Source organism: Dichotomopilus funicola (assembly GCF_033296635.1).
Source record: "Dichotomopilus funicola strain CBS 141.50 unplaced genomic scaffold C8A04scaffold_26, whole genome shotgun sequence".
Classification (NCBI taxonomy): domain Eukaryota; kingdom Fungi; phylum Ascomycota; class Sordariomycetes; order Sordariales; family Chaetomiaceae; genus Dichotomopilus; species Dichotomopilus funicola.
The window spans coordinates 258,520-283,624 of record NW_026944047.1 but is presented as its reverse complement, the minus strand read 5'-3'; the positions used below and the strand labels follow the sequence as shown (position 1 = coordinate 283,624).

At 56.6% G+C, this 25,105-nt stretch overlaps 9 protein-coding genes across 9 annotated transcripts; 2 read left to right on the top strand and 7 right to left on the bottom strand.

The window, feature by feature from the left end:
* Positions 1-258: 258 nt before the first annotated feature.
* C8A04DRAFT_11756 (Mis12-Mtw1 protein family-domain-containing protein) lies at positions 259-2,358 on the bottom strand (the record flags this gene model as incomplete). The annotated part of the gene is made up of 4 exons (XM_062777084.1): positions 259-757; positions 824-995; positions 1,077-2,137; positions 2,258-2,358. 4 exons carry the CDS (start codon positions 2,356-2,358, stop codon positions 259-261), a joined length of 1,833 nt encoding a protein of 610 aa, XP_062637590.1.
* Positions 2,359-3,742: 1,384 nt separating this feature from the next.
* C8A04DRAFT_28120 (transcription factor atf1) lies at positions 3,743-5,797 on the bottom strand (the record flags this gene model as incomplete). Its single annotated transcript, XM_062780532.1, has 3 exons — positions 3,743-4,058; positions 4,112-5,468; positions 5,716-5,797. 3 exons carry the CDS (start codon positions 5,795-5,797, stop codon positions 3,743-3,745), a joined length of 1,755 nt encoding a protein of 584 aa, XP_062637589.1.
* A 3,352-nt stretch (positions 5,798-9,149) lies between these two features.
* Positions 9,150-10,760, bottom strand: C8A04DRAFT_11695 (kinase-like domain-containing protein; the record flags this gene model as incomplete). The annotated part of the gene is made up of 3 exons (XM_062777061.1): positions 9,150-9,368; positions 9,465-9,908; positions 9,993-10,760. The coding sequence occupies 3 exons, from the start codon at positions 10,758-10,760 to the stop codon at positions 9,150-9,152; spliced, it is 1,431 nt and encodes a 476-aa protein (XP_062637588.1).
* Positions 10,761-12,277: 1,517 nt separating this feature from the next.
* On the top strand, positions 12,278-12,715 carry C8A04DRAFT_28118 (uncharacterized protein; the record flags this gene model as incomplete). The annotated part of the gene is made up of 2 exons (XM_062780531.1): positions 12,278-12,429; positions 12,532-12,715. 2 exons carry the CDS (start codon positions 12,278-12,280, stop codon positions 12,713-12,715), a joined length of 336 nt encoding a protein of 111 aa, XP_062637587.1.
* Positions 12,716-13,765: 1,050 nt separating this feature from the next.
* C8A04DRAFT_11706 (glutathione S-transferase U4) lies at positions 13,766-15,282 on the bottom strand (the record flags this gene model as incomplete). Its single annotated transcript, XM_062777066.1, has 5 exons — positions 13,766-14,004; positions 14,065-14,285; positions 14,346-14,756; positions 14,796-14,977; positions 15,172-15,282. The coding sequence occupies 5 exons, from the start codon at positions 15,280-15,282 to the stop codon at positions 13,766-13,768; spliced, it is 1,164 nt and encodes a 387-aa protein (XP_062637586.1).
* Positions 15,283-16,052: 770 nt separating this feature from the next.
* Positions 16,053-16,721, bottom strand: C8A04DRAFT_28116 (uncharacterized protein; the record flags this gene model as incomplete). Its single annotated transcript, XM_062780530.1, has 3 exons — positions 16,053-16,190; positions 16,336-16,494; positions 16,617-16,721. The coding sequence occupies 3 exons, from the start codon at positions 16,719-16,721 to the stop codon at positions 16,053-16,055; spliced, it is 402 nt and encodes a 133-aa protein (XP_062637585.1).
* A 76-nt stretch (positions 16,722-16,797) lies between these two features.
* C8A04DRAFT_28115 (uncharacterized protein) lies at positions 16,798-17,538 on the bottom strand (the record flags this gene model as incomplete). The annotated part of the gene is made up of 2 exons (XM_062780529.1): positions 16,798-17,259; positions 17,371-17,538. The coding sequence occupies 2 exons, from the start codon at positions 17,536-17,538 to the stop codon at positions 16,798-16,800; spliced, it is 630 nt and encodes a 209-aa protein (XP_062637584.1).
* Positions 17,539-17,876: 338 nt separating this feature from the next.
* C8A04DRAFT_11667 (uncharacterized protein) lies at positions 17,877-18,799 on the top strand (the record flags this gene model as incomplete). Its single annotated transcript, XM_062777053.1, has 2 exons — positions 17,877-17,999; positions 18,110-18,799. Coding segments are annotated over 2 exons (813 nt in total), but the record flags the coding sequence as incomplete, so codon positions are not given.
* A 594-nt stretch (positions 18,800-19,393) lies between these two features.
* Positions 19,394-24,820, bottom strand: C8A04DRAFT_11716 (uncharacterized protein; the record flags this gene model as incomplete). The annotated part of the gene is made up of 5 exons (XM_062777074.1): positions 19,394-20,260; positions 20,426-20,880; positions 21,085-23,679; positions 23,749-24,125; positions 24,204-24,820. 5 exons carry the CDS (start codon positions 24,818-24,820, stop codon positions 19,394-19,396), a joined length of 4,911 nt encoding a protein of 1,636 aa, XP_062637582.1.
* Positions 24,821-25,105: the final 285 nt, after the last annotated feature.

The following is a 25,105-nucleotide window of genomic DNA, read 5'->3' as shown; positions in this document are numbered from 1 at the left end:
TCAACAACACCCAGAGTTGTAGTCAACTCGACTCAAGTCAACTCAACAAACAAAAACACCCAGAGCAGTAGGAACGGTCAGCAGCACCCGGAGCACTAAGACCAGCAGCGAAAAGAATATATCATTAACTCATCACTCCGCCCACCTCCCCTTCCATCCATAGACCGTCCATCCATCACCTTACTATCCCATCCAGCCTTCCATCCATCCTTCCACCCATCCTCCCACTCAAACCTGCAGTCCGCTCATACAGTCCAGCTACCCCCCCTCCGGCAAAATCCGCCCCAAACTCCTCAAAACCTCCAGCACCCCCCCCCTCCCAACCCCCCCAACCTCTCTCCTTTCCCTCTCCTCCCTTGCCCTCAACCTCGCCGCGCCCAAAGCCAACACCACTTCCGCCTCTCTCCCCGCTGTCTCAACCCTCGCATCAAGTTTATGCACACCATCCGCTAACCGATCTACTGCCAACTCCAAAGCGGCCTGGGCATTTTGTAGACGCGAGCGGGCTTGGCGTTTGAAGTGGGAGAAAGAGGTTGGGGCGGTTGTGAGGGAGGTGAGGATGGTGGATTCGGGGGGGGAGAGGAGGGTGGGGTCTGGGGGGAGGTAGTGGAGAGGGGGGGGGGTTTGTTGTTTTGGTGATGTAGCAGCGGAAGAAGAGACCGGGGGTTGTTGTTGTTGTGATGGATCGGGGTATAATGGAGGGACTGTAGGCAAAGGCGCGGCGATGGCTTGCCAGGCGGCTTTTTGGGTTTTTAATCTGGATATTACTAGTTAGTACTTGATGGATATTCAGAGAGAGAGAGAGAGAGAGAGAGAGACGCACTGCTGAATCCGGGCCTCGAGCTCCGCAATCTTGGCATCATAATCCACATTCCGCGGATTCGGCTGCAGAACGACAGGCACCGGCGGCTTCGGCACGTCTTCGCGCGCAAACCAGTCCGAGAACTCGGACCGCGCGCCAAAGTCTTTGAGCAGCTGGTCTTGTATCGCGCGGGCTACTTCCGTTAGCATCTCATCTCAACCAACCTCCAGGTTTCCTAGTTTAAGATGGAAAGAGAGGGACAAAAGAAACTCACCACCAAGAATAGCACTCGACCCCGGCCTCCCATGCGGCGGTTTCGCGCTCAGCGCCCTCTCCCCACACCAAATCAGCAACTGCTTCATTCGCCGTGGTTCACTCAACCCATCAGCCGAGATGTACTTGTAGAACTCGGCCGGATCGACCTCTCGATGCGGCAGCGCGCTGTGCCCGTTATCGATCAGCGAGCTTGCCCGTCGCCCGCGCATCCCCAGACTGCTGCGCCGGCCTCCCCCCGCGCCGCTGCCGGCGGCCTTTTTGCGGAACTCTTTGTTGCGGTTGATTACGGGGGTGTCGCTGAAGGGGAGGGCGATCATTTGGGATTGGGTATGTGTTGGGTGGGGGTGTGGGTGGGCTGCGGATCCGGGCGTGGCTTGTTTGCGGGGGTGGTGATATGGCGGTTGATGTTGTTGTTTTTGTTCGTCTTCTTCCTCTTCCGCTTCTGTCCTCCGGCTCGCCCCAGTCCCAGTCCCATTTACCTGCGATGCCCTCCCAGGTCTCCCCCGCCCCTGAGCCTTCTTCTCAACCGGCGCCTGCGCTTTCCGTCTTGTCCTCGATTTCGGCACCACCAGTTCCGCCTCCTCCTCCTCTTCCTCCTGCTCTTCCACCTGCGGCGGCGGCTCATCCAAACTCTGTTTCCTCTTCGACGGCTTCCTCCTCGCCGTCGACGAAGGCGGCACCACCACAGCCGCCGCTCTCCCCCTCCCCGTCGCAGCAGACTGCACGGGTAATGGAGGTGTTGGTGTCGCAGCAGCAGGGGATGAAGTCGCCACACGCCGCGGTCCGGTCGCTGTCCCTGTCACTCGTCCGCGCGCTGCCTTTGGTGGTCGCCCAACTCCCCTCTTCACTGGCACCGGCGCGGGCGCGAATTCCCCCCCTCCAAGCTCGTCGCCATCTTCATCCTCCTCCGGCACGGGCGCAGGAGTCGTCTTGACCCGCTTGCACTCGCGCGTAAACAGGAAATCTCCATCCTGCTCGTCATACACAGCAGCCGCTGCCGAAGACGACGACGGCGGGTCGGTACCATCCGCGCCGCCTGTATCCTTGCGCTTCCTCCCCCTTCCGGCTGCGGCGGTTTTCCCGGTAGATTTTGATGTCGTTGTTGTGGTCCGTGTCGTCGCGCTTTGACCCGCAGAAGAAGACGAGGCCGCCGGGCGCGACGGCAGCAAAGGCAGCGACGACGTCCCACCCGCGAGGCGCTTGCTTTGCCGGCGCTCCGGCTGGTTGCTCATAATGCTCAAGACTTGTAGCGGCTGGCGGGTTTGTATGAGAGTAGTCATGGATGATGGCGCGGGGGTCGGCGCATGAATGCGGTGATGTTGTCGTCGAAATCGGGATTCGTCAAACTCGGGTTTGTCGAATGCGTCGCTGTTGTCGTTTGCGAAAAGGAGAACCGATCCCCCTACAGAAAGTTATCGCGGTCGGACGGTCCGTCGGGCGCGGGGGAATCGCTCGCTTTCGCTCAGTTCGACGGTAATAGGTATTCAGCGCGCGTCGATCGCGTCGAAATTCTCGTTCGTCGTCCAAGTCGGCAACGGGTTTGCGGCCCAGCGCAGCGCAATGCAAACCCTCAATCAATCGGTGCGGGACTGTCGATAAAAAACGAAGAGAAAAGAAAAACGCGTCGTTTGTCTTTCCCTCGTTGGTGGTGGTGCAATTGCCGTCTCGAGAAACCCCAAGCCCAACCCGCAAATGACGAAAACGCGGGCAAAACCAAACCTGACCAGAACTAGACCAGACCAGGGGCAGCAGAGTGGGAGAGCTCCGGCCAAAAACGCGTCAAATCCCGGACCACAGCAGCAAAAGCCAAGCCAAGCCCCGTTTCGCGTCGATTCTTCTCCCACCAACAACACCCTCGTCCACGATCCGACAATGCGTTGTAAAAGATGCTGTGCTGAAGAATTTCTTTTACTATTTCTTTTTTTTTGGTGCTTTCGTCTTTCGTCGGGTCTTTCTCTCAATGACGGGCGGCAAGGGGTTAGAAAGGGAATGGATCCGAAGCGGGAAACTCTTGTAAAGTGGGCTGAGGCGGGCACATCGCGATGGAAGGCACGCCCCCATCCATCTTGACCCCGGGCAGCCTGCCCAGGCCGGCCGGGTTTGTTTATTCGCAGCGCCTGCATAACCGTGGAGAGGCGCTTGGACCACCTGCCACGTCCAATTGTCCCACCTCTGCTTGGCTCACGCGACAATGCTCTGCAATAATACCACAGCAGTTCGTAAGAACCTCAACTCCTTACCTCAGCCCTGTACTGTAGATTTCCGTAAGGCCATAAAACAGCACAATCAATGCGGGCGCGAGACGATTTATCATTTACTCTCATATTTCTTCGCATATTGACAACACAACACAATCACGTGATCATCATTACAAGGTAAAACATGCATTCATAACTAACGTGTTTGTTGACCCTGTTTCTAAATGGTCATGGACCCTGTTTCTGAATTTCGATCGTCGGCCTCGTTTCTGAGCCTCGGCCCGGTTCCGTCTACATTCAACTCCCAAAAGCAGAATCACAACTGTTTCCGATCCACATATATAATATCCGAGGGGGAGTCTCCGTGGGAGCCCGCCTCCGGGGCATGCTCACCCTCCGTATACGAGGCCCTGCTGGACTGTGCTATGTCCGTGCTGGAAGGTGGTGGGGCGGGGGGCTGATCTCCCTAAGAGAACCGCCGGTTCATGGCCTGGCCCGCCATCACGGCCTGACCCGCCATCGGTGCCGGCATGGCGTAGCCCATCGCCGGCTGGAAGGCTTCCATGGGCTGCTGCTGCATGAACGCACTGTGGAGCCCCTGTTGTTGCGCAATCGGGCAGTCCTTATGCGCGAGCAGCAACGTCTTGAGGTTGACCACCTCTTCGCGGAGCTGGTTGACTTGCGCGTTCAGCGACTCGTTCTCGGTCGAAAACATCTCCACTTTACTCTGCAGACTAGCGAGCCATTGCTTCTTCCGCTGTCGACACTTGAGCGCCGCGACCCTGTGGAATATGTTAGCTTGCCTTCCAGGAGATGAGAAACCATAACAACGTACCTGTTACGCTCCAAAAAGTTCTTGCGCTTCTCTTCGTCCGTCATCTTAGACTTGGACCCGCCATTGTCTTCCTTCCCGCTCTTGTCGGGGTGCTCGTCATCATCATCAGAGTGGTCCTCCATGCTGCTGATGGAGCCGTTTGTCTTCGACTTCTTGTTCGCCGGTGCCTTGGGGTGAAGGTCCTCGGCCTTGCGGCGAGCGCCGGCAGCCGCGCCTCCAGCACCCCGCTTCCCTCGAGTGCGGGTGTTGGGGCGTGCACCAGTGTCGCTCTCATCGGACCCGCCGCTAACCTCGCTAGCGCCCCGCCTAGCAGCGCTCGTGATGGATGTCACATTGTTCGTCGGAGGAGCGGCCATCATCGGCTGCACAAGGGGCGCGGTCGTTGTCGGGTGTCCCGCCTGCACCTGAGCAGGGGGGACTGGAGGATACTGCTGCGGAGGAGCAGCAGCCGGCTGGGCCCCGTTACGGCCTTGCGCCAAGAGGAACAATCCATTCGCAGCATCGTTATCGTGCGGATCGAAGGGCCCGGAGGGTGCCTTTCCCTTGGGTTTCCCACCTTGGGCCCCGTTCGTCATCTCCTGCGGTTGTGACGCCGGCGGAACACTGGGTTGTGGCTGTGGCTGCTGCTGCGGTTGTTGCTGTTGCTGTTGCTGCTGTTGTTGCTGTTGTGATTGCTGTTGTGGTTGTGGTTGAGCCTGGCCGTTCTGCTCGCGCTTGGCATTGGCAGCAGCGGTTAAGGCGGTACGATGGAAGTCCAAGGTGCTCGGGGTCGCAGTCGGGCCATTAGCAAGCTGCGAGAAAAGAGCCTGGGAGTTGGGGCTGGGGGCGGGGAACATGGACCCGCTGCCCCCCGGTGTAAGACCAGTTCGCAGCGACGACTCGTTCGGGGTTGGGAAACCGCCGCGGATATGGTGCGTGTCGCTGAAGTAGTCGTTGGCCGGGCCGGACAACATGGCTGGACTCAGGGGGCCAGTCCGTAGTGAGCCTCCTCCCCAGGCGAACGGCGTGTTGCCGGGAAGGAGGGAAGAAGGAGACGTCAGGGCGGCGACGGAAGGCAGCTTAGTGCCGCCAGGTGTCTCGGGAGGAGCGCCGCCGAACGACTGCTCAAAGGGGTTGGGTTCGAGGCTTAGTGAGGGAGCCGGCGCGTTGCCGAAGTAATCGGGGCTGTTTGTCCCCTGCCGTTGTTGGGAGGATTGTGATGGTTGCGACTGCGGCTGCGGTTGCGGCTGCTGCCCTTGTGATTGCTGTGGATTTGGACGCGGGGGAGGAGCGAGTGGTTTGGCAATTTCGGCATTGGGAGTCTCTTCTGATTTTGCAGGCGCGTCCCGTTTGGCATCGACTGTGGCGGACGTACGGCCTAGAACAAGATAAAGATGTTGGTAATGGACTCAACAAAAAAAAGGGATAGTAGCATGTGATGGCGAGATGGCGATGGTGAGCGGTCGTGATGTTGGCGTCTAATGCTGCAGTTGGAAAGGGGGCTTTTCTGTCACGGCTGGACAAGAAAGACCAACGACAAACTGCAACAGCGACGGCGACGACGATGGCGACGAGGACCACGACCAAGTAAAGCGATACAATACTAGCGTCACGAATGCACTTACCTTGTTTTGGTGGTGATGTCTTGCCTGGTTGTTTCGGTGACTTGGACACACCACGGGCGACGGCTCCAGCGGGAGGCCCCATGATGTCAATCAGAATCTTTTTCGCGGCGCCTGGCTACTCGAGGGCCTTAACAGGCCCAGATTCCGCAGACAAGAAAAAAAAAAAAAGCTATGAGGTCACAACCACATCGAAGCCCATAAAAAGGGTGTGCGCTTTGCGACTGCTCTGCTGGCAGCGCCGTAGGCGAGCGACCGAGCGTTGTCAAAATGGAATCGAAATAATTTGACGTAGTTCTTCGCGAACGTGGTGCAGGCGTGGTGGGGCGTGTGTGTGTGCAGGAAAGAGAAAAGAGTCAAGACCGAGAATGGGGGGAGCGACGTCAGGTATGACGTTGGGGAAAAGGAATGGCGCAAGTGAAATAAAAAAGAATGGGGACGCCCGGTGGGGCCGGAATCCGTGAGCAGGGCGAGCGCCAGCCAATGCTTGTCAGTGCCCACCGGCGGAATCAGACGAAGCCAGGCCTGAGGAGCAAGAACCCAGCCAATCCCGGCCGCCCAGGGCTGCACCAGATCCAGCCAAATGGCAAGAACCACCCAGTGCGAGTTGGTGATGCTAGGGGGTAATTTCCTCTACTGCAGCAATTGAGCGACGAAAGCCTTCACTCCCATTGGAAGGTTCGAGGGTGACTGGAGGATTGTTCTTTCCCACAGTGCACAGTCGTGAAGTTTGGAAGCAAGACCAAAGACCTTTCCCATATTTAATTACGAGCAAGAACCCTCAGCTCTTTCCCGCCTTCGCCAGCACGAGAGGCTTTCCCAAGTCGAGCCTGCCCTCCAATTGCAACCTCGCCCAAAGCACAACAGCCACATCACCCCCGTCAGAATCTTCTGTTCTTTTACCGGCTTGCCAGCGAACTTCAACCTCTCCCCGTCCCAGTTCACACTCAATGCTCCAAGGAGCCCAACCCTTCTCCCCACGCCCACCTGAGCTCGAGAAGGCCTCGGTCGGGTAACACAGTACTAAAAACACTATATAAGATTGCCCCGAACGGCCTCTAGATGGGGGCCATCTCGTCGGGGATGACCTCCGGCTCCGGGATTTATCAGCAGAGCTTTCCCTGTGGTTTGCAGAAACAGGGGGTTCTGGGCTCGTCTACCCCAGAGTCGCCGCGTTCTCCTGACATTCTAGCCCTTGGGAGTGACAGGAGGCAAACGCCCTGGTCCGTTTCTCATGCTGCCTCCTTTCCACCGATCTCGTTCCTTCGACTGCCAGACGGTCCAGAACCATGAGAGTCAACCAAAAGCAGAACGGAGCGAATCCATCACCTTCACTCACCGCTGGACGACCACCTGAAGAAGAAGGACGAAAACGAAGAACAAAGTCGGGTGTGTGGGGCGCATGTGGCAAATCAGTTCCGCGGGCGAATCAGGGCGCGCAGGTCGCGTGTGTCGCGGCCAAGGCCCCGCCCACGTCCGGCTGCCGGGCTGGCGAACAAGAAATGGCGTCAGGCACTGTGGAATCTGGCAATTTGCCCAGCGACCCTTTTCCACAGCGGGTCTCCACTGAAGGGTTTCCCCACGACCTCGTCGTCATCCCTGAATGACAACTCTCACCCTTTCTCTCAACGCATTCGACGCAAGCGCTCGGAAAACCAAAACAACAACATGAAAAGACATTTCTGAGGCGCCCTTTGGCGGCCCGAGTGATCGCCATTCCGCCTTGCCTTCTCGCCGGCTCTTTGGCCTTTCCCATCCCGGTGTGGAAATTAAAGAGAAGAGGTAGGGGTGGTGGCTGGCTTGTCCCAGTCAGTTTTTCAGCTGCGATGACGTAACTGAGTAGGCGGAACGTTGTCTCAGATGCCATGTAACCTAACGGTTTTTCGTACTGTGGGGGCATGTTCCCACTTCGACGCGAAGAGGCAGCGCGCGACAAATAACACGAAGGGGAAAATACGATTTTACGGCTCCTTCGATAGGTAAGCACGGAAAAGTTAGTAAAATGCTGAGAAAGAAACAGATACCAAAGTGTAATCGCGTCAAAATTCCAAGCAGCGGTACCGGGGAATCCGTCGTTGTGGACTGCCCCTTGTGTGTCGCAGACGACCCCTATGACGCACTCTCGCTGGGCAAACGAGCGGCACAGCCGGTGGGTGAGAATCGTCCTGGGCAAGGCTCAGGGCAACCAAGGCACGGCAGAGAGGCTCAAAAAAGACTGCGGAATCCGAGATTGGAAGCACACGTGAATTGTCCATTCTCCGGGAGCTTGATGAAACTGTTTGAGAAGCAGAACTCTGCAGCCCAAGCCCCAAGATCACAAACGGAACTCCAAGACACAGGCACACCCAACGACCCTCCACACAACTTACGCCTGGGGCGATGCGCCTCGAGTTTTTTCTACAACGGACTGCGCAGGTGGTCGGCTACAGTTACGGTAAAAAAAAGACAACAAATAAGGTCTCGGTGCCCGGTGGCACCACCGACATGACCCTCATTCAAATTGTCGTAGTGATCGCATTTAATTATAATAGGAAACACACAGAAATATAATCATCGCTAACCTTAGACATCCAACGCAAACCCTCAACACTATCGCTAAACTAGTACATTCGCCGTTGCGGTCACTTGTAGACCACAATGAGGAACTCCCTTCCAAGGCGCAGACGGCTTGCTAAAGAACCTGTGAGACCTGTGAGACCTGCAGAAAGCGGCGCTTTAAGACACGGCGCGTGCGGATGCGGTTGGCTCGTTGGCTTGGCACTGTTGTAAGTTTCGGTCCACGAGGTACATTGCTGTGTACATACCTACTGTGTAAGGCAGTTGAGTTCTTTGGCGCAAGCTGGCCGCAGATGCAAAGGAGCATTCGGCGATGTTTGGTTTGGGTTTAGGAGCTAGAACTTCGGGCGGGGAAAATGCAACCTGTTGTTATATTCAACGCGGGATGAATATGAGAGGAATTTGATAAGTTGATGCTGACATTGTAGTCAACTAGAGATAGATCGTGCAACTGTGAACGCAAGTTGTAGGTGAATGGATGTGTGCTATATCGGCGGGCTTGGGCACTGGTCACTCCCGACGAAGATGGTGTTACTATGTGCTCTCTCAGGCGGTAATAAAAGTCATATATGTAAACGGTATGCTGGTGATGACCCAGTATCTTTCGAAACCCAACTACATCATGGAGAGGAAGGCTAGAGATCTAAAACACAATATATCATACGAGGCCTCATATGTGGTCAAAGCACAGATATGTCCAACGGCTGCCACCAACCCAAAACAGTAAAAACCTCCAATTTACCCTATTATTCACCCCATCGCCCTGTTCAACATACCAACCACGGCTATTCTCACACCTCGCCGAACCTCAGGAATTGTCTCTCAGAACACAGCGGCTGTAGATGAAATTCTGGGCGCTAATTAATTACAAAAACCCCCTTCTACAAACTCTTAAACCATGGATGTTCCAGAATAGCCTCCACCGAGGGACGTTTAGACGTATCATAGTCCAAAATCCACCGTATCAGTTTCGCAACCTCCTCCACCTCGTCGTCGCTCATGTCATCTGGCTTGTTGTCCCGCAGCTGATCCTCCAGCGGCGCAAACTTTTCTACATCTGCCAGCCAGAAAGAAGAGGATGTTGAAATGGGCGATGTTGCCTCATCAGCATCCTCATAGTCCTCGTCAAGGTCGTCAAGGTCATCAAGGTCAAGGTCAGGATGTTTATCCTCATCCTTAGCCTCATCCAAACCCACATCCACATCACCCATATCATCGTCCCCGCCATCATCGTCACCATAATCATCATCCTCACCCATCTCACTCCCCCCATCCCCTCCTCCCTCCCTAACCCTCAACCTCTCCCCCTCCAGCCCAAAATACCTCTCCCTCCTTCTCCACCGTCCCGCCAGCCCCGCCGGCAACGGCCCCAGCACCTCACTCAGCTGAATAAGATGTTCATCATTCGTCTGCTCATTCCCTTCAGTATCGTCCCCATCCCCGTCCCCGTCCCCATCGAGGGCTTCCAGCCGTATGAAGAGTGGACGGCCGGTTAGGAGCTCAAAGATCAGACAGCCGAAGGCCCAGGTGTCGATGGCTTTGCCTATGGGAGGAGGCGGGCCATTGTTGCTGTGGCGGAGGATGACCTCCGGTGCGCGGAGGGCTACAGGCGTGACGATTTTCTTTGGGGGGGAGGAGGACTCGAAAAAAGCGCCGCCGAGATCGGTGAGTTTGACTAACGGTTTGAGATCAAAATCAAAACCAAAACCCAAGGACTTCTCTACCTGCTCGTTGCGCAGCGGTGCAGGCGCAAGAAGATACGGCGGAGCCCAGAGATCAGTCTTCCCGTCGCGTCGTATCAAGGGTTTGCCCTGACTAGGAAGCTGCTGGAGTTTGGTTTCCAGGGCGGGATCGGTCAGAGGTGCGCCGAGGGACGGGATGTTGGCGAGGATGTTGCCCGGGTGGAAGTCGCCGTGGACGATGCCGTGGGCGTGGAGGGTGCGGAGGCCGAGGAGGGCGTCGCGTAAGACGCGGCGGGTGAGGGAGGTGGTGGGGAAACGGAGGGGGCGGTCTAGGAGGTTGTCGAGGGGTTGGTTGGGGCCGTCGGCCTGGGCGTGGTGGTTGAGTAAGGTGCTGAGGTGCGGGCCGATGGGGTCTAGGGAGAGACAGAGGTGTTTTCCGTTGGGTCCTTGGATGTGGAAGGAATCGCGGAGGGCGACGATGTGGTGAGATGAGTCTGGGGGAAGGGAGCGGTAGAGAGCTACGGCGTGGTCGGCGGCTTTTGTGTCGAGGTTGGCGACGGCGATCTTGAGAGCGGTGAAGCAGTTGGCGTGGAGGTCGACGGCGAGCCAGGCGGTTGAGAAGGAGCCATAGCCGAGTTTCCGGATGATGCGGTAGCGGTCTTGGAGCGTGTCACCTAGGACGACGGGGTGGTAGCCGCCGGGATGGTACGACTCGCCCCATTCGCAGGCTGTACCGTTGGTCTGGAAGCGAAAGTCGTCCTCGTCTTCGGGGTCGCGGTTTGGTGGTGTGACGGGGGGTGAGGACGCCATTGCGAGGAGACGGCAATGGCTGCGGGAATGATTCTTCCGTGGAAGTAATTGTCACAAGCCAAGTCTACTGAAAGACGAACGACGAAACCACAAGGACAAGAGGGCTGGCCCGGCTAGGGAAGAGATTGAAACGTTGCGGGGAAAGAAATAGAGCCGGCTCATCTTTTTATGATGGAGATGGGCCGACACAAAGGCGGCACATGGCGGCCAAACTGGTTATATTGGCCAAATATAGCCAAGGTATGTACCTCAGGTACCTTTGTTGGCTACCCATATAGTTGTACATCGTAAGGTACCTCGTTTCCTCGTTTTGGTGGGAGGCCCAGAGATCCTAAAATCCACCTGACGCACGTGACCTGCACAGCCACCTGGGCCCCAACTCCCCTAACCAACACATAGCTCCATGTTTGAAGGACGACGATAACTCGAGACGCGGCACAAAAAGGGGGTTAGGCGGCACAGCGGTAATTATCCTCGCCTCCAGGGGGGCACTTGTAACGGGACGCGTCTGAAGGTGACCAGCCCCCGGCCGCGACCCCGGGTATCGCCGTGTAATCCTGTTGCAGCTGTTCTCATTTTGAATCTAGCACGTGCCTAGCAGCCTAGGTACTTACCTAGACGAGCAACTTCACAAACATGGCATATGGCCACGGAGACTGCCTGAATGTAGACATTATGATGGTCATCAGCCCGAAAAGACTTACTAGGTAATGGTGTTTGCGACTCTGCGAGCAATATTTGTTATTTCTCAATTGGCCCAATTTTCTCTACATCCTTACATACGGTATACCTAGGTACTAGCATGCCAACTCCGTTCCCCACTGCGCCAGAGGCGAGGCACCTATGCCACCTATGCTAAGATCCTTCGTCTGTTTCTAACCGTTCGAACCTCCAAACTAGCCCGGCCGCTTACGCCCCGCCGTCTCCCAGACTCCCCCTGCCTACCTACCTAGTACCTACGTTCGCTTTTTATTACACCCTGACGTCTAAACTAAGACTCGTCACCGAGGCCTTTCCTCTCGGCCGCTCCCCCATGATTCATCCCTCATCGGCTACTATCCAATAGATGCAACACAAACCGCCCATCCTAACTGAAGACTAAGTCTGAAGTTACTGAACCGCCAAATGGTAAACCGTAAACGGTAAACGGTGGACCCTGAGAGGCTGAGGACCTGAGGTATTTTGGGCAACTAGCTCATATCGCCTAGCGCCGGTAACGTCTCAGGTCAGGGCCGTCAACGTTCCGGCCGCGATCGCGATGGGTATAGCCCGCCTCCGTGGCCGGGCCAGGAGACTATGTTGGGATGCTACGAGACGATGTTAGGACGGTAGGGGAGGATGTTTGGGGGCCGGGGGAGGATGTTGCGGACACAGGTAGCGTATAAGAACACTGGCGTGAACCCCCGTTGACCACCAATCTGTCCTGGACTCCATTCGCATATCGACTACTTCGCCTACCCCTTTTTCCTCATCCCTTTTTGAAACCCAACACACATTGTATTCTCAAGAAAGCAATCATGCCTATCCAACGTTCACGCATCCGCTTCCTGGACGATCAAGTCCCCAACAACGACGGGTATCGATCCTACCTCAAGGACAGGGTCCTAGCGTTTGCTGAGGAAGATCCTGATAATCACGGCCTCGCCAGCTGTGTGGCGGCCATCGTTCAGTGAGTAGTGTCCTTGGGTTATCCCAGATCTGACATCGACCGGCAGAGACACACACGCACATATAGAGAGAAAGAGAGACACTGACGACCTCACTCAAACAGAAACTGCGGCCATTCCAGCGTCTCAGACCGCCGGAACCACGCCACCGTCAAGTTCTATGTTGTCGGCGCCGACGGCAAGGCCCAGTTCCTCGTCACTCAGCATGTCACGTGTTTGAAGTACAGGACCTGGTCACAGAGGCAGCAGAGACGGCGCCGCGGTGGCGGTGGCGGCGGGAGCAGATAGAGGGGCGGTGTGATGGCTATCTACCTTGCCTGAGGTAGCTAAGAACGGAGGAACTGGGCTGGTCCCGAAATAGGGGTTCCTTGTTGAGGAGGGCTTTTAGTTGTCGAAACTAGAAATTCAAGGCTTTTCAAGCTGTAGAAAGGGGTCGTGGTGGCCCAAAATCTGCTCGTTGTGATACTGATGTGCTCCGTGAACGAAACGGGATACTCTGTGACTTCGAATCGGAGAGTTCGAAAGTGAATTACCTAATGGGCGGCGAGCATCGATCCATCCGACAGTCGAGACTCCAACTGCGGCTGCTGGCAATTCATTATCAAGTTTGTTCTAAAATCTAAAGGAGAGGCAGCAAGTAATTTGATCAGCAAGTTCGAATGCTGCCATCGTCTAGGCGGTCAACCTAGTAACCAAAGTGCCCTGAGGTTGTTTTAAAAAAGAATTCAATTTTTCCAAATGGCGTCTGGAAAACCAGTGTACTAAGCAAGCCCTAACTAATTATGTTAATCAGTCGGGACAAAACGTCAAACTTTGATTATCTAACACAGTCCCGCCGTGTCGCACCTTCCCTCCGCCCCAGTATAATTATAACCCCCCTTCTCGCTGCTCCTGTCACCATCTCCTCCCAATTCGCCAAACAACGTGTTTAGCGTAGCGGTATTGGGAGGGGCGCTGGCCCCGCCAATTCCGTCGTAAACCGAAATGGTCCCGGGTTCGATTCCCAGGCCAGCGAAGAAAAACACCGGTTTTTCGTAACCGCCAACCTCTATTCCTCCGGATGGGAATAGGGCTTGGTGGTGAGCTTTTGCTTTTCATTTCTTTGAATTGGAGGAGAGAGCCTGGGAATTGGAGGTGCTTAGAGATTTGGTGATATGGAACATGGGTGTTGATGGGTTGCATTTATGATTTTTTCAATACCGAGTACGAAGCCCAGGCCGAGTCACCCTCCTCACCAAATAACCCGAAGCATACTCCATCCTCCACACCAGTCCAACACACCCACTACCTCCCTACCTACCTCGCCACCCACCTACTCACTCACCCATCTATGTACAATTACAAACTCGCCTCCCGCCACAACCCAACACGAAACCCATGCCGCGGCGCATGCACCCTCACACCCGCCTCAGTCTCCCAAACCACCTCCTCCGATCCAATCCCCACCAGCCGACCGTGATCACGATGCCGCACACCAGAATCAGTCGGCCATACCTCGATGGGAGTACCCCTTTGAAGACGGTAGACCTTGACGAGGGGGTCTGTTTCGTCGATGGTGGGTTCGGGTTCAAAGTACGCTGTCCCCGGACCAGTTCCTGTTTCTGTCCCCGGGCCGGGTTCTGTGTCTGTTGAGATACAAGCCTGCCCCTTCAAAAACCCCCCCGCCTCCTCCCCACTAATATCCCGCACAATCACATTCTCCTTCGCCCGAGTCACAGCAGCCTGGAACCGGTCGACCCATACATACACGCGGGGAAACCGACCGCGGTGGATATAAGTTGGGTCGTATAGCGCGCCGGGCAGGCCGAGAAGCCAGTGGATGATCCAGATTGCTTCTATGTCTGCTAGTGTGGGGTGGCTGGTATCGTTGTCTGATGGGGATGAGGGGGATGAATATGGGGAGGAGAGGGATGATGACGCTGGAGGGGAGGAGAGAATCCACGGCCGTCCGTCGGCGAGTAACGTGTCCTCGAGGAAAGACATGGTGTTGTGGATTTCGCGGAGGGCTTCGGCTTTTGTGGCTGCTGCTTCGAGGGTTTTTGTCTGGTCCTCTTCTTTTCCTGTTGACGGTGATGAGGAGGAATCATCCATAACAACCCCCCTAGCGTCCTGTCCATCGGTACTACTACCACTACCACCACCACCACCAAAAAAATCCCGCCGATCCCGCTGAAACTTTGGGTCCCGCAGCAGCGGCAGCGTCTCAGCAGGCAACAACGCAGCAGCGCGGAAGAAGAGGTCAGTAGACGTCGTCAGGACGGAGAGAAGGCGCTGCAGGGCTAGGGCGTCTGTTCCGGGGGGTGCGCCGAGAGGTTGTCCGTGGCCGGTGCTCTTGTCACGTGGTAGAATATTTGTAGATGGCAGTGACTTTGGGAGTGAAGGTGGTGTCTCTTGAGACGTCGGAGACCCCGGCCACAAGGCCTCCAGCTTGCGCAGGATCAGGCGCGTGTCGAGGTACAGGTCGCGGCCGATGGCGAGGAGGGGGATGCGGCGGTAGGCGAGGGCCAGGTGGGTGGAGAGATCGGGGCGGGGGAGCGTAGGGGGTTGGAGCTGTTAGGGTGTGTAAGTATGTAAGGGAAGGGATGAGAGCGTGGGTGCGTAAGTGAGGGGATTGGGGAGTACGTAAACTGTTGAATGAGGTAGTAGAAATATCACGGGGAACAGATCGTATGAAGTGAGGGTATGGGTGAAAAAACGGTACACAAGGAATTGGGGGAAACATCAGGCACTGAATGAAGACTTACACACTGCATGTAGGAAATCCCGCGTAGCCGAAGATACCACACCACGCGCCGGGCATAGGGCGAGTAGGGGTAGTGGTAGAGGATCACGGGCGGGGTGTTGGGGGGTGTCATTGTGTTTGTCCTTAGTATTTATTTCTTGTGACTGGGATTGGCTTTTGTGTATGCTTTTGGTGTCAGTCGGTGACTCGGTGTTGGTGGGTGTATGTGTGTCAGTGAGGGAGATGAGATGACGTTGCGAGTCCCGTATATAAGCGCGGAGCTAGTGGAGCGGGGACTGCTTCGATGACTTACACGCGAAAGTAAAGAATGCAACGAGCAAAATTAAATGGACGGAAAATAGCGAGGACAACGCGCACTAACGTCACACATTGGTCTGAGTTCCTGAAATAAGTCGGCTATAAGGGCCTTTTCCTGTTTCGCAATCTGGTCGTTTTAGGTTTCTTGTTGTTTCGTGGTGGATTACTAAACAAATCCGCATTGTGGTCTGTAAGTGACCGCAACGGGTAATGTACTAGTTACTAACTAGCGATAATTAGTGCTGAGTGCCCGTTTTGCATTGTAAATCGCCAGTTGCAGTTACTAGTTGCAGTTGCTTACCATCAGCTGTCAGTTATCAGCGGTTTCTCTGCCGGCTCACTCAGTAACTTATAAGTATACATCATACAACACCTCATATAATTATGGTAAAAGCACAGATGTTTCCACCAGCTGCTATCAACCCGAAACAGCAATAAACACCTCCTCACTTGACCGCGGTATTACCCCCCCCATCGTCCTGTTTAGCACACCAACCACCGCTATTCTTACACCTCGTCAAAAAAACTCGGGAATCGTCTGCAATGCTGTACGTGCGGAGCGCGGAGATCCATCAGGCCGAGAGTCTAGAGACCCAGCTTCTGTCTCCACCACTGCTCAGGCTTAGAAATAAACGCCACCAGAAGATCGACGGGGGAGATATATGGCACCGACCCCGGTGGGATAGTGTTCAGCTTCTTGGCGGAGATTGGAAGGTAGGGGGACTATGTAATAACGGAACGGGTTAGCGATTGGGGTGGCTTTCACTTTCTTTGTTTGGGTGGCTGCGTTTTTGTTGTATCTTGTACACTGGTGTGGGAAACGGGGATACCAGGCGAGGTTATGAAGGGGGAAGAAGGGCTGACGGACCTGCCACACCGGAGTAATGTCGATTTGGATGTAGTTTCCCCCTCTATCCTTGTAGAAGAAAAACTGGGCTTGTTGGAAGAACGGAGACTTGGGAAAGGACAGGAGTTTGTTCTTGACACTATGGGGAGCGCTAGCAATGCTGATGATGAAATCGACGTCCTGGAAATCAGCGCTGTCAGCAGAATGTTTGAATACTCGTCGACCCAAAAAATACATGGTCTGCATACTTGTGTGGCCCTGCCGGCTTGGACATATTTCTAGAGAGCCAGTCCGCCGATCACAGCAATGCTGGCGTCAGAGTACTCGGGAATCTTCGACATGATGCCGATGACCTCAGCCGCGGCAGACTGCTTGACGTTTCTCATGCCCTCTATCCAGTCGCTCATGGCTACCCAACGAGGCCGCAGACTTTCTGGCGAGGCTCATTCGTCGGGAAACCTCCAACTTGGAACCAACAATCACCTAAGGCAACCGCCGGCTCAGTTTCGTGGTCACCAAATGCAGCTTTGGGGGGTAGGCGCCGAAATACTGCAACAGCTGTGAGCGAAGATACGGCATGTCGATCTCTGGGCAGTCCAATTCATGCCCGGTATAAACCGAAATCTCAGCGAAGTGGGCGGCTGTCTCTGGGTTCAACGGATATGGTGGTGGTCGATTTTCAACGGCATCTTTCCGGTTGGGCCCGTCGGGGAGCGCCTTCAACCCCCACCATTGGATGATGATGGTGTTGAGATCGGGGCAGACAGTCGCTAAGCGCTGGCATGCTTCAGCGAGGGGGCCAATCTGGTGGATATGCCAGGTGATGGCAGCATGCTTAAACCTGGATATTGTATCGGCATCGAGGTTCGCCAGCACGTAGTCGATAAGAAGTGGGTTCCAGAAAGACACGACGGTGTGGCTCAGGTTCACCCAGTGTGCCTTCCCCTTCTCTCCTGTTAGACTAAATGGGCCATGAATGGGTTTCTTATAGCATCGTTTCAGCAAGCGCTAGGCTTCTTGACAGGAGATGCCGGCCAAAGATGGAGCGGGGCCAACAAAAGCCATGGCTGTAAACGCGCGTGCCTTCAAGCTGATCTCATCCTCTCTTGTGGGGCGGAAAAGAATTCCGGCCCAGACAGCTGGAATCGAGAACGCGGATTCCCAAATCTGGAAGCGAAGTTCAGGCGGTAGAGCAGGGAAGAGGTGAAAGGAGGACGTTGCCATTTCGGCGGTAAAGTGATGGGTACTGAGCGATGAGCGAGAATAGATACGATGACGCTGGCTTGCTTGGGTGCTTGACGGATTGTGGGCGGTGGGTGGTGGTGTTGGTTCAAGGTTGCACGCAAGAACATTGATTGTTGTTCAGCCAAGTTGAGTAGACCAAAATCTGAAACAGATAGATGCATATTCTATGAGCGGCCTGGGCAGCGTGGGTGCCTTCGTCGGCCATCCGCCAGCGACCCTGCTTTCTTTTCATTTTCAATGTTTTGATTTTCCTCCCTCGACCAGCTATTGTAAACTTTCCCCGCTCTGGATTTTGCGACACCTTCAAAAGGTCAAACCTGTCGACTCTTTCACAATCGTTCGTGGCATCGGTCGCCCGCGCTCGTAATACTGCTGGAGTCCCCTGCGTCTTGTGGGGCCACTGTCTGCTTGGTCTTCACGGCGTGCCGTCCATCATCGGTGTAGGTTAGTTAATAAAAAAGAAAAATAGACTATGGAATAGACCATGGAGGAGAAGGGGGACACAGGAATGTAGCTAGTGTAACGCAGATCCCAACTGACCCGATGCTAGTCCGTCGATTTTGTCATCCCCGACCACTCCCTCTCAGCAAGCACTCAAGCCCTCTCTTCATGTCCCGGCCTCGTCCCATGCCCAGATCCGCTCTCCTGCTTCGCAACCTCCAAAGAACGGCACACACAACTCCCAGCACACCACGCCCACCTCGACGACGACCTCGAAATCACCGCCGGTCTCTATTTTCAATCCGACACGCTATGGTTCCTCCCCCAGCTGGACCACACACTCCTGTTGCCCAACCGCAACAGTGATGCCGATGCTGCCGATCTACTACCCTCCAATCTCGCCCTGGCCTCTGACCGGCAAGTGTTCCCGCCCTGGCGGCCTGGGAGAGGCGCTGGCGTGTTTGAGTCGGACGGTGATGCGGTCATCGCCCTCAAGTCTCATACCCTCTTGGAGGCGTACATGCGGCTCTACGCACGGGATCAGGGAAAACGGGTGGGTTCGTTTGGGATTGCTATGATTGCGTACATGCAGTTGTATGTTGATGCGGACGGCTTTTTGGATGCTGACTTGCTTCCTGAGCCTTTGCGGACTTCTTATGCTGAACTACAGCGGGGTGGGAAGCCGATACGGCTGTGGATGTTGGAGTTGAAGGATGCTCTTGGGGTGGGTGGAGAGGATACAGAGAGTGATGATGAAGCTCGTACGCCTTGGGAGCTTCGAGGTGTAAGTCTGAGATGACTTGTATCGACATGCTGGCGAGGAACTGGCGTTGACGGTCCTAACAGAGAACAGACCCCGAGGCGTCTGTTCAGTCGTTAATTATGGCACGTTTTGTTTGCAAGTCTACAACGCAAATGGTGACGAAGAAATAAAATGGACTCGAGCTGAGATGATGAGGGGTCCTTTAGCCGCTCTTGGACCAATCACATGGACTCGGGTGTTTTATGATGGGATTGTGGGAAAATTACATTTCGTAACTAACAATTGAGCGAACCGGCAAATGGTGACCGGACATCTGATAACTGACAACTGGCAATGGTAACTGACAATCGACAGGTGGTAATCGGTAGCTGGCAGTTGACAACCAAAAACCTGATAGACGAGCAAGCTGGCATCGCAAAATTAGCAACTGACAACTGATGACCCAACAAAAATTGATGGCCTGACAAGCCAACAACCCGACAAGCGAGTCGACCGACGACTAATAATCGGCAACTAATAACCGACAACTTGAAACTGACACAACAACCCACGCCTGCAAGCCTTGAAACTGAGCAACCCGAGAAACCTTGAAACCGAGTAACGTCAGCAACCGGGTAACTGACAACCCACTTAAGTCAGCTGCTGAGCGACCGCAGGGGCTGCCGCGGGCGCGGTCGGTTTCTCAGCCGGGGCTTCTGTTGCAGCTGCTGTTGGAGCTACTGATGTCGAAGCAGGTGCTGGTATCGAAGCAGGCGTTTGAGCCGTCGTAGGAGCGGCAGCCGAGCTGGTAGTAGCGGGATTTCCAGTCCGAGCTGCTAAGGCAGCAGAAGAAGCCGGGGCACCTGCAGCAGACGGACCCAAAACGGCAGGACCTGATGGTTTCACTGGAAGCGAGGGCTGACCGCTTAGCGGCGGTTGCTGTGTTTGCAAAGTTGTCCCCTGAGGCTGGGGCGCTGCTTGGGTAGATGACGTAGCCTGTTTCTCGCTGCTCTGGTCGGTTGACTGCTGTATCTGAACCTGGGGAGTCCCGGTCTGAGGAGTCCCGGTCTGAGGAGTCCCGGTCTGAGGAGTCCCGGTCTGAGCTAGACCCGGACTCTGAGTCGGAGCTGGAGTTTGCCGGGTTGTCTGCCCGCTACTCTGTACACTAGATTGCGTAGTAGCTTGAGCCGGAGTCTGATTTGCGGCGGGGATTTGGATCGGAGCTGAACCCGGAGTCAAAGTCGGAGTCGGAGTCGTACCCGTCCCGGAGCCCGACACGGCACTAGGAACAGACGGGTGAGTCGGTTTTTGGACTTGCCCCTGCCCGTTCTGCCCATTCTGCCCATTCTGTATGGCCTTCCCGGTCGTTTGTGCTTGTCCTTGGGCGTGAGGTTGCACTTGCCCTGGAATCGGAACCTGTGTCTGCCCTTGAACTTGTCCTTGAGTCGCTTGTCCGTGGATTTGGGTTGGTGCCTGTCCTTGGGGTGCCTGTGTCTGCCCTTGAGTCTGCCCTTGAATCTGGCCCTGAGTCTGCTGTTGACCTTGCCCCTGACCTGTTGTCTGCCCTTGTCCCTGAGCTTGCCCTGTCGCCAGTCCCTGGCCTTGGGTCTGCGGTTGGCCCAGCCCTGCTGCTTGAACTTGAGTTGCTGCCTGTCCCTGCGATGCCTGACCCTGCCCCTTGACCTGCGCATGAAATTGGGCTTGAGCCTGAGCTTGAGCCTGAGCCTGAGCCTGAGCCTGTGCCTGAGCTCTCGCTTGCGCCTGCGCCAGAGCATGAGCAGGCGACTGAGGTTGGACAGGTTGGATATGAGCCACGCCTTGGCCGGGACCTCGCACAGGACCTTGTCCAGCGGTTTGTCCAGCGACTTGTCCAGGGGTCTGGGGATTTTGCCCGGGGATCTGCTGACTTTGACCAACAGCCTGAGGGTTTTGACCAACGGCTGCGGTTTGAGCAGAACCCAACGATCGGGCTGGCGCTGCTGAAGATGTGGAAGGTGCTGCGGGCGCTTGGCCGGGGGCTTGAGGTCTTGATTGGGTTGTTGGAGGAGTTGCTGCGGTTGCTGGAGCGGTGGCTGGAGGGTGTCCTGCTTGTCCCTGTCCCTGAGCCAAACCTCCAGTTGGACCCAAACCCGGAGCAGCTGGTCGAGGCTGCTGCTGCTGCTGCTGTTGAGCAGGCACCGGTTGGCTTGGCTTAACCTGCCCAGCCGGCACACCCGATGGACGAGCAGGCCCGGGTGCAGCCGCTGAGGAGCCCACCGGTTGTTTCCCAGCCTGACCCTGATTTTGGCCCCCAGCTGCCGGGTTATACCCACCCACACCACCCTGCGAACCGCCCTGAGGACCCGGCGCCGGCTTAGAGCTGCCCTGCACCAACGCCAACGCAACCCCCCTCTGATGCTCCGTCACAACCCTCTGAATAGCCGGAATCAACACATTCTCCGCCTCCTCATACTGCCTCCTCTCATTCTCCCCCCCGGGCATCGTACTATGCGCCGCAAACCCCAACACCCGATCGACGGCACTCAAAATCAACCGTTCCGCATTCAACTTCCCCATCTTCGGCTCGAGCGTCTTAATCATATTCCCCTTAAAATTCCCCAATGTCTGAACTAGCCCCGGGTGGAGGGACCCATTGGCGGGGCCGAGTTTCTCGCGGGAGGACTGGAAGACGCCGAGGACGATTTTCTCGAGGGATTCTTCGTCTGGTCCCGCGGTGCTGTCGACGGTGAGGAGGAGGCCGCGGTTGATGACGGACATGGCGACGGCTTCGGCGAAGGGGGTGCGTTTTTGGAGTTGTTCGGTTACGGTGGTTTTGAAGTTGGCTACGTGTTTGACGAGTTCGGGGGCGACGGCGGGTTTGAGGACTAGGGAGGGAGGTGGGGGGTAGGTGTGGGCGTGGCCGTGAGCGCCGTGAGCGCCGTGAGTGTGACCGTTGGCAGTGGGTTGGGGAGGTCGGGTTCCGCCTGGTGTGGTTTGTTGGTTTGAAGGGCCACCTGGACGAGCCATACCGTTCGCGGGACCCTGCGGATGGGTCGGAGCACCCGGGCGGACCGCACCTGGGGGATGACCGGCGCCAGACTGTCCAGCAGCCGCATTCTGTGGACCGCGCGCGGTATACGGCGAAGGATACCCCGTGCCCGTAGCGTTCCCCTGATTGCCATGTCCAGGCTGCCCCCCTTGTGCTTGCCCCGGCATCCCATACGGCCGTGGAGGCTGCTGTTGCGGATGACCGAGCTGCTGCCCCGGAGCATGCTGTTGACCAAGCTGTTGTTGACCACCCGGCTGACCATGACCAGGAGGAGGATACCCCGGACGTTGTTGAGCTCCCGACCCAGCCCGATGATACCCCCCCTGCTGCTGCAGCCCGACGTCGGAGTGGAACATACCCGGCGCTGGCGTGGCCGAGCTCGAGCAATGCTGTTGCTGCCCACCAAAAGTGTGCATAGATGCAGCATGATGAAGATGGTGCTGGTCCGGTGAGGTAGCTTTTGTTGCCGCAGTAGCCGTGGTAGTGCGCTTCTTCCCCGCATCGATATCAATCCCCGGCACGCGGCTCCATAGGTGTGTTTCCTCGTTCTTCCGGAACGCGTCATTCCCAATCAGGTTATGTCTTACACTACTCTCCCACCCTTTGGTATCAACAGTGAAGTAATAAAACGGATACTTCATCTGGATGCGCTTGTAGATCTGCTTCAGCGTCAACCCATCGGGCGCCGCGGTCAACACCTCGTCGATGAGCATGCCATAGTTCTTGGGCGGTTTCTGCAGCTGTTCCTCGGTGTAGTCCTCGCGCCGCAGCTCGAGCGGCGGGGTCTTGGGCTTTTCGCGCCGGCGCTCCTTGATCGTCTTCTCCAGGTCGGACCCTTCGCCGTTTTCGCCGCCTGGTCCTCCGTCCGGCCCGCCCGTCTTGGACTTGCGCGGCTTGTACTTGCGCTTCTCCGGCCGGTCGGCCGCGTTCTCGGGGAGTGGGTGCTTGCGTGGCCGGCCGACTTTCCGCTTGATCGGTGGTTCGCCGGGGGGTGGTTGCGGCATGTTCTTTTTGGCCAGCTCCATGGCCGCTTTCTTGCGCAGCCGTTCTTCCCGCTTCGACATGATCCCGTTCTTTGGAGGGCGTCCGGGGCCTCGTTTCTTGGGGACGATCGGGCCGAGACTCGCCAGCAACTCAAGCGACATCTCAGGCTTGATATTGGCCGTAGAGACCCCGGAACCAGCACCCGCAATACCCCCACTAGCAGCACCCATCTCCCCATCCTCCTTCTCAATCGTCTCCATCACATCCTGCTCCGGCGTCTGCTCCCCCTCCTCGTCCTCCTCCCCATCCTCATCCTCATCCGCATCAGGATCCACCATATCCTCGCCCGGATCCGACAGCTCACTATCACTATCCTCCTTAATCCCCTTCCCACCCTCCAACGCATCCTCCGGGCTGGTACTCCGTCTCTCGGGATCATGCGAACTCTCAAAATCGAAACTCATCTCCTTGCCGCCCTCCGAGTACCGTCGCCCAGGCACCCTTCCTTTGACATTCTCCTCCTGCAAGTGATCCTCAGCGCCCGTCTTGCCATGCGGCACGCCGTTGATAACAAACACAAAATCTACATCCTTGATCTGCAACCGCACGCCGCTCTTGAGCACGACCTTCTCATCCTTGTGGTGCACGTCCTCGCAGAAGAAGCCGTTCTTGTGCAGCGGGATGGCCTCGAACACGCCAGATTTCTGGTTGAACTCGATCTTGAGGTGCTCGCGCGAGATGGCTTTCGTGCGCGACGCGATGTAGGGCCCGGGGGAGTGGATGCCGATGAAGGGGACGTAGTGCGGGGATGTGCGGAGTGCGCTGAGGTTGACGGCTGCTGCGCCAGGGGTGTGCGATACGTATTGTCGGTTGAAGGTTGGGTTTTTGTCTTCGGCGCTGTTTTGTTCACCATCACCATTACCAGCTCCATAACCACCATTACCACCACCACCTCCTCCATAATTACCATTACTCCCAGCACTACCACTCCCACCAGCAGTAGCCATCGCAGGTTCAGCCGACCGCGAGCCACTCCCCCCACTAGTCTTCCTCCTCTTCGCCGGGCGCGGGTTATCATCCCCATCCGACTCAGGCCCTAACATCCCTCCCTCCTCACTAACATACGACTTGGTGAACTTGCGGTCCTGCGTGGGCGGCGACGGTGCAGGCAAACCACGTTCCTCGTGCTCGCGCACCCGCCGATTGTACTCTTCCAGCCGGCGCTCGTCTCGCCGCGCCTGGTCCAGCGCCCGCTGGTCGCGCCCGATCACTACCGCGTACGTCGTCATCTGGAACACGCTGTCGGCGAATTCTATTCGCGCAAACGATTCGAGCGGCGCGTCGGTGCCGTGCGGGCCGCCCCCGCCGCCGCTGTGGTGTCCGTGAAGGCCGTGATTGTTATTGCTAGTACCTGTCGCGGCGTGGGTGGTGTGGTGGTGTGGGGCGAACCCGCCGTCGTCGGGGTGGTGGTCGTCGTGGACCGAGTGTGGGGGGAGCGAGACTTGCGAGGGCCGAACGGTCGAGGGGGGCAGCGCCATCATTTGCGACTGTGATGCTGCGGCCGAGAGTCTGGCGAGGGCCATTAGTAGCTGCGACGAGTGTTGCTGTGTGTAAGGCGAGTAGATGTCGATCGCCGGGCTGCTGGCGTAGTGGTCCATTGGGAGGTCCATGTCCATGGGGTCGCCTGTGTGATTTGGATTTGGGTTTGTATTGAGATTCGTATGTGCGCCCAGTCGCGGGGGCAACGGCGCTGGGGTTGCTGGTGTTGTGGGCTCTGCTGCCGTGGCAGTCGGGTTCATCGAGTTCGTCGCTGTTGTTGTCGAGGTTGTTGTCGCTGTCGCAGTCCCTGCTGTCAAGGGCTGGGCCGGATCGCCATTGGCCGTCGCGCCCTTTGTGTTCCCACGGTCAACATCGTCGCCGTCGACCTCGTCGTCGTGATTCTGGCTCTGCCTTGGAGTGGCCGCTGCCGTCATGGGCTCGGCATCCGTCAGTGGTGAAAAAGCGGGTGGCGCCGGCGACTCGTCGCGGCCGACGCCCGCGGAGTCGAGCATCGACGACGAAGTCATCGCTTGCGGCGGTGTTGCGACACATGCAGCAACAACACAACAACAAGCTCCTTCGTCAAAGTGTTGAAGGGGGTGGGCGTGCGTGCACGGAAGAGGGGGGGTGTATGCGGATGTTGCGCTTGGATGTATTGTTGTGGCGTGGGAGGAGCAGTCAAAAAAAAAAAAAGATGGTCCCGAAAAAAACGGATGGAAACGTTAGCCGGGGCTGGGTTGCTGGGTTTCCAGGTTCGGTCGGAGATCTCGAATCGACGGACCTGACCTGACCTCACTTCACGGTTTGCGCGC